General features: G+C 41.4%; 1 protein-coding gene across 1 annotated transcript in view; it reads left to right on the top strand.

Annotated features, from left to right (window-relative positions):
- Positions 1–153: 153 nt before the first annotated feature.
- Positions 154–13,749, top strand: part of atm (ATM serine/threonine kinase) — a 22,529-nt gene continuing 8,933 nt past the window's right edge. Inside the window, exons 1-42 of the mRNA XM_061280115.1 lie at positions 154–295; positions 1,095–1,209; positions 1,323–1,441; positions 1,735–1,880; positions 1,986–2,150; positions 2,257–2,422; positions 2,551–2,789; positions 3,016–3,185; positions 3,275–3,444; positions 3,526–3,897; positions 4,511–4,690; positions 4,786–4,887; positions 4,992–5,226; positions 5,300–5,431; positions 5,503–5,628; positions 5,731–5,820; positions 5,913–6,090; positions 6,241–6,434; positions 6,521–6,600; positions 6,705–6,860; positions 6,941–7,016; positions 7,202–7,344; positions 7,448–7,559; positions 7,640–7,810; positions 8,255–8,430; positions 8,506–8,749; positions 8,902–9,017; positions 9,153–9,279; positions 9,386–9,609; positions 9,739–9,913; positions 10,229–10,387; positions 10,503–10,635; positions 10,718–10,813; positions 10,877–11,048; positions 11,133–11,274; positions 11,459–11,635; positions 11,699–11,876; positions 11,949–12,045; positions 12,664–12,822; positions 12,996–13,104; positions 13,288–13,376; positions 13,471–13,573. Of these exons, the coding sequence (XP_061136099.1) occupies positions 1,138–1,209; positions 1,323–1,441; positions 1,735–1,880; positions 1,986–2,150; positions 2,257–2,422; positions 2,551–2,789; positions 3,016–3,185; positions 3,275–3,444; positions 3,526–3,897; positions 4,511–4,690; positions 4,786–4,887; positions 4,992–5,226; positions 5,300–5,431; positions 5,503–5,628; positions 5,731–5,820; positions 5,913–6,090; positions 6,241–6,434; positions 6,521–6,600; positions 6,705–6,860; positions 6,941–7,016; positions 7,202–7,344; positions 7,448–7,559; positions 7,640–7,810; positions 8,255–8,430; positions 8,506–8,749; positions 8,902–9,017; positions 9,153–9,279; positions 9,386–9,609; positions 9,739–9,913; positions 10,229–10,387; positions 10,503–10,635; positions 10,718–10,813; positions 10,877–11,048; positions 11,133–11,274; positions 11,459–11,635; positions 11,699–11,876; positions 11,949–12,045; positions 12,664–12,822; positions 12,996–13,104; positions 13,288–13,376; positions 13,471–13,573 (6,270 nt within the window). The 5' untranslated portion in view covers positions 154–295; positions 1,095–1,137. The remainder of the gene's footprint in view (positions 296–1,094; positions 1,210–1,322; positions 1,442–1,734; positions 1,881–1,985; positions 2,151–2,256; positions 2,423–2,550; positions 2,790–3,015; positions 3,186–3,274; positions 3,445–3,525; positions 3,898–4,510; positions 4,691–4,785; positions 4,888–4,991; positions 5,227–5,299; positions 5,432–5,502; positions 5,629–5,730; positions 5,821–5,912; positions 6,091–6,240; positions 6,435–6,520; positions 6,601–6,704; positions 6,861–6,940; positions 7,017–7,201; positions 7,345–7,447; positions 7,560–7,639; positions 7,811–8,254; positions 8,431–8,505; positions 8,750–8,901; positions 9,018–9,152; positions 9,280–9,385; positions 9,610–9,738; positions 9,914–10,228; positions 10,388–10,502; positions 10,636–10,717; positions 10,814–10,876; positions 11,049–11,132; positions 11,275–11,458; positions 11,636–11,698; positions 11,877–11,948; positions 12,046–12,663; positions 12,823–12,995; positions 13,105–13,287; positions 13,377–13,470; positions 13,574–13,749) is intronic.

Raw genomic sequence — 13,749 nt, 5'->3', positions numbered from 1 at the left:
AATTACTCAACTCTTCTACACAATAATAATACGTAGCTTGCCATTGTTTTATTAGTATAAATATTAATTAGTTATTCATAAAATAAACGGAAACGTCAATGTCATTTTTAGGAAGTGGCGTATCATCCGGAAACTGCGTTCCATTTTCAGTGGTTGAAGAGGCGGGAATTTCCTGTTACGATTTGTACACATGTTAAATGGAAACGATGTGGGATGTACAGCAAGTTCGTCTGTACCACCTGACTGCATCATAATATGTGACAGGGCGTTGGTAAAGTCTCTGTAGAGACGAAAGGTGAGCTGAGAGCATGGTTTAGCAAATTTATGACTCGAATTAATTTGGTTTTGGATTTTCCAGGCTACTCGGTTTAAGGACAAGACCCAATAGAAGTTATGAGTCTTTCTAGAACTGCTAATCAAACTATTACTATGTGCATTAGTCATTTTCTGCAGTGACAGTAGCGTTATCATGGAAAACGTGCCTTGTCATGGTTATGTGCTGTGAGGTGAATGCTCTTCATGGGTGTTGCAGAAGTTATCCAACGTCACCTAATTCGTCCCAAAAATATTATTCCTTATCTATCGATGCTTGTGTCATACAGGATCTTCCACTGAATGGCAGAGGCTTTAGCAGGGGTGTCAAACTCTTTTTTTTTCGTGGGCCGCATTGTAGTCATAGCTTTTTTCGGAGGGCCATTATGACTGTCAACCCAAATAAATGTATGAGCACCTCATATTGTATACAGTAAAAGCTACAAAACCAACTGACAACGGAGTCAGATGAGTAAAAACTGGTCAAATATTGAAGAAAAAAACTTTAAAAGTGAAGACAATTTGCAATTCTAGTAATGACACACGACATGATGCACAATTTGTCTTCGCGGGCCACATAAAATTATGTGGCCGGCTGTATCTGGTGCCTTGAGTTTGACACCTGTGCTTTACACTGAGTAATTACCTTATTATAATAATTTTGTACATACTTAGGACGACAAAATCATTATTTCCCTTTTTGTAACATTTTTGTTTGGTGGTGTGCCCTGAGACTGAGAAATTATTTGGACTGATACATTCTGAACACCCTGTTGTTGTAGGTGGACTCATCTGTTTGCAGTGTTATTGTCCACTTGAGGCACTATGAGTCTGGTTCTTTCTGATCTCTTGGTGTGCTGCAGGGGACTGGAGAATGACAAGGCTACAGAGAGGAAGGTACTCTAGCCACACCAGCATTTTAAAATATATTTACCGTATGATCCCCACAGCTGCATTTATGGTCCAGGTCCACCTGACCCATTGTTGGTGTTCATAATTTATGCCTTCAGAAACAAGCGGAACGCTTCAGACAGCTCATTCGATCTCCAGAGATTGTGCAAGAACTTGATCGGACCTCGGGGCTTAAAACCAAAGGCTCCAAACAGCTCACATGGGATGCTGTTTTCAGGTACTGTTCTGGATTTTCTGCTTGAGAGTGTGTAAGGAATTAAGTATTCCCTTGCAACTTGCTAAAGGAAGTCATCTGACACAAAACACATTTCTTGATTGCTTATAGATGGTGCAAGATGGCAGCAAAGAGCTACTTTTGTCAAAATTGAATTTCTTAACCACTGCAGGGCATGCCCAGCTTTTGGCGGGTAGAACTTGATATCTATAAATTGTAGCTGTGATTTGCCAAAACTAGTTGAATTATGTTAATTCAAGTATTTGACTGCACATCTTTAATTTTTGCAATTGAAGATTTTTGCAACGTTACCTCCAACGGGAGACCGAAGCCATGAAACTGAGTAAATCCAACGTCACCAGCACAACGCTGGCCATCCGCCAGAAGAAGATGGCTGAAATGAGCAGTTTGATCAAATTTTTTGTCGGCTACGCAAACAAACGTAAGTACTCAGTGTTTGTTATTTTTACAGAGCTTATGGGTATGTTACATTTCTGTTCAATGTGTGGTGGGTACTACTACAGTGTAATTTTCTTTCACTATTCAGGTGGGCCGCGGCTAAAGTGCAGTGAGCTTCTTAAGCATGTGATTGAGGTTCTTCAAAATCCATATAGCTGCTCAGCCTATGGCAAAGACTACAGCAGCCTGCTCCTAAAGGAAATCCTGTCTGTTCGCAAGTACTGGTGTGACATCACTCCACAGCAGTGGCACAGTCAGTGAAAAAATTAATACGATACCTTTAACATGATATATTTAGTTTGATGAAATTTAACAACAGGCATTTATGCCTGGTAATGATCAATTGATGTTTGTGGAAGGTCTTTTGGATGTGTACAGTGGCTTTTTCATCTCCCCATCCAAATGCATCAACCGCATTCTTGTAAGTCGGGTCATCAACACAGTGGTGCAGGGCATGTGCGTGCAGACTGATGGATTCAACAGAGACCTGTTTGGCTTCTTCTCCAAAGCATTTCTCAATGCAAGGTGAGTAACTTTTATAACCTTTTGAAACTATGAAAGGTATTATGTTTAATGTGACCGGCTTTTCCTCCCGACTAAGTGGCTGCTGGCAAATATGGTGGTGTATCTGAATGTAACTTTGTTTTCATCAGGCAGGAGAAGCACTTGACTGTTCTGGAGCATGTCATCTCAGCGCTTAACACCTTCTTGAAAACTGTAGCAAAGAACTGTCGGATGAGGGTGTGTCAACTCGGTGAGGAAATACTACCATCAATACTGTATGTCTGGACCAACATGAGGCCCAGTGCTGCTCTCAAAGAGGGGATTGTGGAGTTCTTCAACTTGCAGCTCTGCGTACACCATCCCGAAGGAGCAAAGACCCAGGACACAGGTCATTGAATTCAGTGCAAGACTTGTTGCATTACATGTGTATGTTGGCCACAGAAAACAGTCTAGATTTTTTCATTGGTTGATCGTATTTAGAACGTTATTATTTTGTATTTGAAAGTATTTTTATCTTGTGCTTCTCTATCATGTGCAATATGATCCCGATTGTCTACATTTTGGGTACTTGTACAGTAGATGAATTGTAAATGTAAAGTGATTCCACTATTTAGGTGGGCATGCCGAAGACTGGGCCAAGTGGCGGGATTTGATGTATAACCTCTACGAAGCATTAGTGAGAGAAATCAGTCATATTGGTAGCAGAGGAAAGTATGTCACTGGCATGAGACGCATCGACGTCAAAGACAACATCATCAAGCTCACAGCTGATATTTGTCACCAGGTAACAAAGATGATGGACGCTATTTGATCAATTAAATTCAACTTTCATACTTGATATTATAATCTTCATGTGTTTGCTGCATTTTGTAGCTTTTCAGTATTGACAAAGACTCTCAAATCTCAGAGGCGACGTATGCCTCTTCCCTGATGGCTAGTTCCTTCTGTGGAACACCAAGCAAGAAACGGCGAATCGACCTCAGTTGGAATGTTCTTTTGGACCGCCTTCAACCTCAGTGTAGCGACTTTGATATCATCCCGTGGTATGAAATTACAACACACATTTTATCGTGTTAATGATTTATTGAGAGATAGAATTATTTTTTTCAATTTTGAACTCTCAGGTTGCAGGTCACGGAAGCACTCGTATCAAAGTACCCATCTATGGTGCCCGGCCGAGTGATTGTCCCACTGTTATCAGTGTTGCACCAAGTCTTGGCCGAACAGCGGAGAGGAGAAAGGGGGCCATACGTGCTGCGTTGTTTACGAGAAGTAGCCCGGTGTCAAGCCCATTTGCCAGAAAGGATGAGAGTTTACAAGACAGAGTTGGACAGACTATGGAGTCGGGTGTGGCCTCTGTCACTGCGGGGTGTGGGCTCACCCCAGTTAGAAGCGCTCAGCCTTGACCTGCTGGTCTCCATTGTCCACGGTGGACTGGTCAATATGGATAGAGAGTTCTGGAAACTCTTTTCAGAATCAGCATGTAAACCATCCCAGTGAGTCACTGCTCATTGTCCTCCTGAAACATTATACATCTATCTGTTTTCTATACTGCTATCTTGATTTAAAACATAAAACAGACCACAATACATAAATAAAATAAGAATATGGCGGGCCTTGACAAATGAATGACCCAACTTATGGGATTTTCAAGATATGAGCTGTGATTTAGCTGATTTGTTTTTCTTTGACTTGTGAACTCAACGATTAGATTATGAGCACTCTATGGTGGCAGTGAATAAAACACACTTCACAATAGTAGTAGCAGTTTAGAAAAACAATGAATAAAAAAAGAAAGCTTAGCTATTTAACACCTCTCCCGGTTGAAGCTCACTGTCAAGCTAAACATATAACAAAAACGATTGCACTTTGTGTATTTAAAACAATTTCAGGCTGCTGGCTGAATGCTAATGCAAATTAACATCTTGCAGTGCTTTAACCTTTCAAGCAAAGGAATGAATACAAATGCATTAACATCTACAACAGCAATATAACTGTATTCACATTATAATATTAGTGATGAGGTAAGCATGAGGAGCAAGATGTTTTTTTATATTTTTTTTCTAAATGTTTTTCTTTCTAGTAGCTCTTGACTCTGTTTCTTTGTAGAAGCGCAGTGATTTGTTTGGCCCAGGCTCTTCTGAAGTGTCCAGTCCCTAAGAAGCATCTGGGACTCCCAGATGGATCAGGGTCAGTTAACCTGAAGGAAACGCTAATAGGCTGGTTGTTGATGACCGATCAGAGCGATGAAATGGAGGATAGCTCCAGACCTCATCCAATCATTTGCAGGTTGCTGTTTTTTTTTTCTCTCATAGTCTTCGTTCTTGCCACGCTTTTATGGTTCAGTCGCCTTAACGTTTTAATTCGATTTTGGTGTTTTACAGCGATTTTCCTCACAATCTAATCGCAAACATCCTGGTCTCCTTGACTTTAAAAGATACCCGCACTGGCCTGAATTTTCTTCTCGGTTCTGAGGGTGTGGAGAGGTGAGAAGTAATGTTCAGTGACGCAACAAAAGCAGAAAAAAAAAACATGTCAGAAAATTCATCTTTTACTGAAGTATTCTGATTTAAATTTCTCTTTCCTTTAGTGATGTTTCAAATGAGTTGACGTCGCTGAATGTCGATGAGGATTTAGACGAGGTTGAGAGATTGTACTTGCAGTTCAGCTTCAACACGCAGTCGGCACAAAGCAGAACATCTGACAAGGAGTTCAAGGTGACGTCAACAAATGGGCACTTCACGGTCATCTCCAGTCTCAGAAAGAAGTTGGAGCAGTCTCTTCTTTGTGTCGCTGACAACCTTCTAAACCGATACTTTCCTGACGTGAGTTTTGAAACTGCGCGCATGTTTGTATGCCGTTGTCATGGTAAGACTTACCGTGTTGGACCTTCCACAGACTCAGTCTACCCCTCCAGAGTGCCTGTTGCGCTGTTTGAGCTTGCTCACAAGTGTTCAAGCGGGTTACATCTCGACAGGCTGTCTGACTGAGGATGAGGCAGGATGCTCCCAGCTATTCACTAAAGCTAAAGTGAGCATTCAAAGACTAAGTGGAGATCAATTCCTCTAGATTTGTGTCCTTAAAGTATGTTTTGTTTGAAGACCCTGGCGCAGGAGTTCAGTGGATTTGTTTCAAGCGTAAAAGTGAAGATCAGTGAGGCGTTAACCATGACCACACTGAAGTCTGTCATGAGGCTGTGCACCATTTCTGCCACAACAAAAAGCAAGGTAATCTTTTTTTTGTTCAATTGTTTACCATGTTTATATTTTATAAGAGAATAAAACGTTTTTTATTTCATCTTATGAACTTTTTTTTATTATTTTCAATAGGAACATGTTTGCACAATCTCCTCTCGTCTCTTCATAATGACTCTCCCAGCGAGCCTTGTCAATGAGCTGGCAGAAATTTATAAAATCATGGTTAGAAACGACCTCCTTTTTATGTAAAGTGCTTAGCATAGTTTCAGGGTGTAAGACAGAGTTTCATTTAATGAGCATCTCCATATCTTCAGCTTAGCAGTGTTTCTCCCAGAGCTGCATTGATGGATGAAGATGAACCTACGGATAATGACTTGGAAATGACTAAAGCTCAGCATGAAGACGATGATCCTCTATTTGATGATGAGCAGTCCCACAGTGGGACACAGAGACCCAGGGGACGAGACGACAATGAAGTCTCAGGTGGACCAGGTAAGAGTAAATCTCTTCACAGTTAGATATAAATTGTAGAAATAAAGGATGAATTCCACAAAGCAGCGTTCACCCTATTATTCATATGATTAGCACATACACAAAATGAGTTTAAACCACAACCGATATTCAATGGCGTCCTTTCTGTAGGGGCAAAAAGCCTGTTGGCTGACGAGCATTTGGCCCACCAGGATCTTGCTCTCCTCGAAATCTTGGAGTTCTTGTCTAAGTGCGGTTCAGTCCAGCCCGTCCATGGCCAACTTTTTAAACCCCAAGATGTGCGACGGAGGCTCTTGCTGCTGATGGAGCAGATTGACCCTAGCATAGCCCTCCATGTCAACATGGTAGGTATCATAATGGTGTCGATATTCTACCGCAATTTTTTTAGCACAAGCACTCAAAGAAAAAAGTTTCTCTTCTCTCCTTGTAGTATCTCATCCTGTTAAAGAAGCTTCCTGCTGAGGACTCTCTCACTCCTGAAGAGTTTGACTCCCTGCTCCGTCCTATGGCGTAGGGAAACATTTTTGCCTTTACTTGCTCTGAACTAGTTGTTAGTTTTGTCTGTAAAATATAAAATATGTATTTTAACTGACACACTCTACTTATCTTCTCAGGGACCTGTGTTCTCGGCATCGTCAGGATCAAGAGATGTGTGTTGGACTTCTTTTGGCTTTATTGCCCTCCATCAGGAGCTTGGGGAGAACCCACAACATGCAATTGGAGATGAAACATGTGCAGGGGTCCCTGCTACAAGTGGTGTCAGGGTTCTGGTCTGTATCATTGGAAATATTTTATCACCAGGTGGTGTTTCTGTTTGTGAAACAAAATTTATGCTGGTATTCTGTTGTAGTTATCTGAGCCAAACGGGGAAATGCACGGCCACTGTCCGAACTGCTTTAGTGCGATGTCTGATTACGTTATTAGAGGTAAGCCTTTAGAATGGATGCTAGCTTTTAGATTACAATCCTGCCAAGGAAGTGCTAGATGATGTGCTGCAAGACAATTCATTCAACCAATCTGTTTTGCTTTTAAGGGAAAAATATTGCTTCCGCTTAGTAGGCTCCTAAATACGTATGTAAGGATTAAAATGATCTTGTGCGTACTCTGCCAGGCTGACCCATGTTGCAGGTGGGCCATATTGAGCATCAGGGAGCCTGAAAGAGAGGAAGACCGTCCAGTGTCCGTCATCCTTCCATCTCTCCTTGCAGATTCCCATCACCAGGTCCGCATGGTTGTGGCAATGTCATTGGAAAGGTATGGTAAAGCGCTAAAACTAGCTCAGTGTACTACTCAGTCACTTAGTGACAAATAATTATTTGGCAATAAATGCCTTTTTATTGTGGTGGTTTGCATCCAGGTTGTTTCTGGACATGAGACCAGAACACAGAGACAGGAGAAAGATGTTGTCGCACCAACAAGCAGCTTTTGAGAATATATACCTGAAAGCTCAAGAGGGCATGAGACCTGTGGTATGAGACTTGGTTGTCGCTGTTATTCTTTTGTTTTGTATGCTTTTTAATTTGCAATAATTTGTTGGTTTCAAATTCAGAAAAGCAACTCAGCCGATGACGAGCAGGATGAGATTTTCAACCGTAAGGCCACCTTGCTGAAAAGTTTGTCAGTCGTGCTGTGTTGCAGTCCAGTCTGTGAGAAGCAGACCCTGTTTGCCCTCTTCCAGTCATACAAGGAAAATAATATAGAGGAGCACCTCATTAAGAAGGTAAAATGCCAGAAATGCTTTGTTGTAACATTAACCTACCTCACCCTAACCCTTTAATCTGCAGCTCTTTCAAGGACATTAAAAAGTATAGTTATTCAAAAAGATAGTTTTTTTTTTTTTAAATGTATGCATTAAACTCCATTAAGCTGCAGTTTAATAAAAACTTGTGATTGAACGGTATTACATTAGAAGAGCTGTAGAGTATAAATGAATGACTAGTCTTATTATTGTAATCGTACTAATTTGTAGTGCTATCGGACAGAAATTAAGTGAACATCTACTTAAATGTGTACCCCCTTGACATAAGAGAACATTTTATTTACTACAGTTCTTGGACCTCATTACATTGTGTTTGTGTAATTTAGGTTGTGGCCGCTGAGTGTATAATTTTTCAGAAAATATACAGAAAGGCTTTCCTTTACAACAATTTTGTTTTTGTCACAGATGTTGTGTAGTGTATCCAGAGCACTCGGTTACAACAAGATCAAGACTTTTGTCAGCTCTCACCTGTACTATTTGGTCGCCGAGTGGCTCTCCCAGAGACAGTCTGACGACAGCTACACGCTTGAATCATTCCCTTTCACGCTACTTGACCATGGCACGCTCAAAGATTTCTATAGGTTAGGAAAAAAACTCTTGAATATGCCTCTCAATATTAATAATCATTTGTTTAACATGATTTTGCCTGCTTGCAGCTCTTCTTACCAGGTGCTCATCCCGCACCTTGTCTTCCTGGATGACTTCGACCAGGTGAAGTCCATTGGTTTGTATCTCGAGAGGGACTGGAGAGAGCTTTTAGCTGACTGTTTCCCCAACATCATGGTCAACATTCTGCCATACTTTGCGCTGTCTGGCCCGGAGAAACGGGTAGCACAGCAGAGGGAGAAGGCCCATCGTGTGTATGACCTACTCAAAGACGCAAACTGTTTGGGCAAACAGGTAAAGCTGACCTTGTAGCCATAGCCCATTGTGTGTTAACCACATCGCGATACATTCTACATCACCTGCTTTCTCATGCAGGATTATACGATGATTAATGAATGTCATATTTATCATAATACGCTTCATATTCTTCTTCATATTTTCCATAGCAAATTGACAGCCTGATCCACAGCAACCTACCAGAGATTGTTGTTGAACTGCTAATGACCCTCTATGAAGGGGGTGCCGCTGAAGCAGACAGAGGAGACTTGAAACGCTTTATAGGGTAAGAATGTTGATGATTTTTTTTTGTTCAGACCTGCATTTTGCACTTAGTTTTTCAGTTACTAAGTTGTTCATTGTATAATTCGGATTCAAGTACAAAGCTTACTAAAAAGGGCCAACGTTAACTTCCTCTTAGGGAATTGGATCCCGTCCCAAACCCACCATACTTCAGCTCTCATGTCATCAAATCTACACTGGACTATCTCAGTAAATGCCATAGCGCAAACCATAAGTCTCTGGTGACCATTCTGTCAAAAACTCCAGTAAGATGTTCTTGTCTGATTCTAACACTACTTATCTTGTTTATCATGCATTCTGTGTACTATGATGTTCTGTATACAATTTCCCTCTTATTTTCATCTTCCTCAGATATCTATACAGAGCACTCTGCTGGCGGTGTGTGAAAAGGCAGCAATGACAACAAACGGTTACGAACGGCATCGCATCCTCCTGATGTATCACCTCTTTGTCAACCTACTGCTCAAGGAGGTGAAAGATGGTCTTGGAGGAGCCTGGGCTTTTGTCCTCAGGGACATCATCTACACACTCATCCACCATATCAACAGCTGGCTGGTGCATGCAGATACACACAGGTCAATTGATAGTATTGCACATGCACACTCTATTCACGCTTCCATAATCTTGCTAGTTACGTAGGACAAGACTTCAAAAAGATGGCTTAATTTTGATTAAAGGAAATTGTTTACATTCCCCGCCCCCAGACCAGTTCCGTGTGATGAGGTCTCCATTCGAAGCTTGTCCCTGTGCTGTGACCTCTTGACTGTGGTGTGTCAGACTGCTCTGCAGTTCTGTGATGATGCTCTAGACTGCCACCTAAAGGTCATTGTTGGTACTCTCACTGCACAGGTGACCAGCCAGCCAGCTATCTCACAGCAGGTAAGCTTTTCATCTTAAAAGAACTCACATATTGACCTCAATGCTTGACAGAATAATTCAGTTGTTACATTTTTTTGCACAAGGTTCCGAGCGTTGCTTTAAACCTTTTGAATATTCAAGCATAACAGTGGTTCAGATAAAGAATGGATGTTTAAAAGTCAAAAGAAGTATTAATGATCATTTAAGCCTCGGCAAACAGGATGCAATATACCTCAAATCATGTCATGTTCCATTGATGTTATTTATAATTAAGGGAATTTTTATGCAATGTAATAGTAACCTCACCATATTTATGTCTCTTCTGTGGGCCTCTAGGTGCTTGGTCTATTGCACTTTCTTATAATTAAAAATCAACACAAATTGAAGGGAGCCATTTGCAAATTGGAGCCATTTCCTGACCTACCTAAATTCCAAGAGCTGCGTTCTGTCCAGAACAATCTCAAATACAATTCTGGGACCTTCACATTGAGACAGGTTAGAATTTTCTGGTATTTTATGTTGTGACAGCAATGATTACTTTGTGGTTGGACACATTTTGATAATAATTCATGTGATATTCTGTTTAACTGCCTCACTTTTTTATCAACAGGAGATATCACACTTCCTGTCTGTGATGCCTTCTGACTCATTACCCCTGACAAGACTTGAGGGAATTGAGCAACTTTCCCAAAAACTACATGACAACAAAGATGAGATAAAACAGTTACTCAAAGAGTGCCATGGTAGGACACCAGGTTCATTTAGTGTTATTTCCTATGTTTATTCGACGCAATCTCTAATACGTTCTGTTTTTCTCCATCTTAGTGGAGCCCACCAACAGTATCCTAGTAAAATTGGTTCTGAACCTGCTGCAGCTCTGTAAGACGGCAACCAACCACCCTGATGGAGCTGATATTCTAGGTATGCTTATTCAAGCGTATGGGGACTGTGCTTTGCATATTCAAACTATAACATGTCCTCCAGAGGCCGCAGGAAGTATTTTGGGAGAACTGGGCCCTGTAGATCTCTCCACCATCGTCTTGCTCCACGGCAGAGATCCGCTTTATGAAAAGGCTGTGAGCCTCTTCCCGTCCACTGCCTCGCAGTGTGTTTACATCATCCTTAACTGCATCAATGACTCTCTCACACACCAATGGTAAGGGGTAACTTTAATGTCTGTAAATGTGTTGAAGTGAAGGGAGCTATTGCATAACCGCTCCACTCTGTGATTTGGTGGCAGTATTGATGTGAGGCAAGCAGCGACTCAATCTGTGAAGGACATCCTTGCCACTCAGTCTGGTATCACCTTTTGGGAGCAGCACAAACAAAGTAGAGACTCTATGTTGGCATACTTAAATCCATTTCGAAAAGCCAACAGGAAGGTGGGTTTGTGTGAACTGAAAACACAGATGGCATGTGCTCATTTGATGGCTTTAACAAGGTTGCATAATGGACTATTTGAATCATGACAAATCTATTGCTTCTCATCCTTTGATTCTTTCGGTCTGTATTTCAAACAGAACCATGTTGTAGTTATGCATTAGCACTATTTGTTCTCATTGTCAGGCGGCTGTTGTGAGAGCTGAGGAACGTTCGCAGGGCAGGGAGAAGCTAGAGAACCAAGACTTTTGGATCCCACAGATGGGAAGCCACACAGTCTGGCTGAAGTCTCTATGTACCGCCCTGCTAGACAGCGGAGGAGTCAAGAGCGAGGCTCTCCTACTGTCCCGACCTCTTTGTCTGGTAAGCAGCCCGAGAAGCAACATTTCAACTTTTTCGGTTGATGTGCTCCTTCTCTGCCCATAGGTGAACTTGGACTGTTGCCAGAGGCTGCTTCCGCTCATCATTCATTCTATCCTCCTGGATGACAATCAGGGCTCCTGGAGAGAGATGCTTTCTTCCCATATCCAGGACTTCTTCAGTTTTTGTTCCAGAAGTGCTCAGGCTGCGAGCCGCTCCACCACACCACTCAACGTTGACTCTGGTATCATGACTTGACAGTAGATAACAGTGATTTGTAATATTTTTGTGTCATTATCATAAATTATTCTTGCAGAGACTGACTCCGCCAGCCAAGGCTTGTACGACAAGGCATCTCTCCGTACCATGCTGGCAGTTATTGACTATCTGAGACACCAGCAGAGACCCTTGAGGTTTTTATTTATATATATTGTAAACTAAAACTGTATTAATTTAAAAGAGATATATTGTATATATTTTTTCCACAATTTAAAAAAGCTCCCATGTGATAAAAGTTCTCAAAGGTGACATTCTTTTGACACTGGTTGAAGTTGCTCATTGTGTCAGGTGATGATTAAGGATTAAACAAATGCATTGCGCTTAAGTGAGGCCTATAGTCGTGCAAACTTGGTGAATTTGTCACTATATTTATATGTTGAGCAACCAAAAATCAACCAACCACTGGAAACTTTGAGACTCCCTACAGAGCAGCAAATGTTCGCTCACTTGCTAGACTGTAAATAATTGACTGTATTTTCCAATGTGGCGACAGCACTTGGTCACCAAACAGCTGACTAACACATCATTTGTAGTAGATCTATGCAGACTCATTGGAAAACACAAATAACCCCCCCCTCTCATGGTCATGTAACAATAGGGCAAATTCAGAACCACTCGCTCACAGATCCATTTTCAGATGATAGAAAATTAGACTTTATAGCTGGGCACACACCCAATAATTTGTATAGAGCGCTTTAATGATCTGTCAGTCTGCAGACACTTATTCCATTACTTGCATGTTTATCTTCTAGCGAGTCATGTGGCACAGTGTGTGATTCCAATTTCTGGCTGGACCTGAACTACCTGGAGGTGGCCAAATCTGCACAGTCATGCTCTGCTCACTTCACTGCTCTGCTCTACACTGAGATATATGTGGATAAGATTAAAGCTAATTTGGAGGACAGTAGCAGGTATGTACAGTACTCTGGATCAGTTATCATGAAGTCATTTGATAAAATCCCAGGAAATTGTGGGTTGATAAATTTCATTATCAATAGCTTTAATAATTTTCTGAGAGATGCTACATTGCTTGTTTTCACACTTATATTTTGGTTGTGTTCTGTTATCTCTATTGAATGAGCAGAACTAAAGGAAGAGCAACACGCAAAATCAGCTTTGAAGAGAACAGCCAAAACGTCACCATCGCCAGCCTGACTGAGAAAAGTATGAAGGACTCCAATATCAGCTTGCAGGTCAGCCATGTGTCTGATACGCCACTTTCAAGGAACATTACTAGATCTCCTTTTAGCCACGTTTTTTTTTTTTGCTTATTAAATTAATTTATCACATTAGAAGGCTGAATTAGATTTCTAGCAGGAGAAGTAAAGCTGTATTTATCTTAGCATGATGTAACACATTTATTAACATAATCATAGGAGCTGCTAATCGATGTCTACCGTAGCATCGGAGAGCCTGACAGTCTTTATGGCTGTGGAGGAGAAACGATGACCAGTCCACTAACAAGGTATTAAAAATCATGTAATCAGGCATCCCTTTCAATGTGACATGTTCTCAGCTGCTGATCAGACTCATAGAAGTGTGTCAAACCGATTTTGCAGGATTCGAACATACGAGCATGAAGCTATGTGGGGGAAAGCTCTGACCTCATATGACCTTCACTCAACCCTGCCAGATGTCACTCGACAAGTGGGAATTGTTGAGGCAAGTTAAATATACCAGCCCGTGTCAATTTGCAGATCATCTGCACATGAAGTGCATACTCGTTCACTCATCTTAAATGTAGATCAGCACACAGTTGCCGTTTAAATTGTTTCTGACCCAATATGTGTGTCCATGCATCGCACTTATTTTACGTTTGTCTCTCACATATGTATGCC

The sequence above is a fragment of the Syngnathus typhle genome, linkage group LG6, assembly GCF_033458585.1.
Source record: "Syngnathus typhle isolate RoL2023-S1 ecotype Sweden linkage group LG6, RoL_Styp_1.0, whole genome shotgun sequence".
In the NCBI taxonomy this organism is placed as follows: Eukaryota; Metazoa; Chordata; class Actinopteri; order Syngnathiformes; family Syngnathidae; genus Syngnathus; species Syngnathus typhle.
Note: the sequence above shows the minus strand (reverse complement) of the source record. Positions and strands in the feature narration are given on the sequence as shown.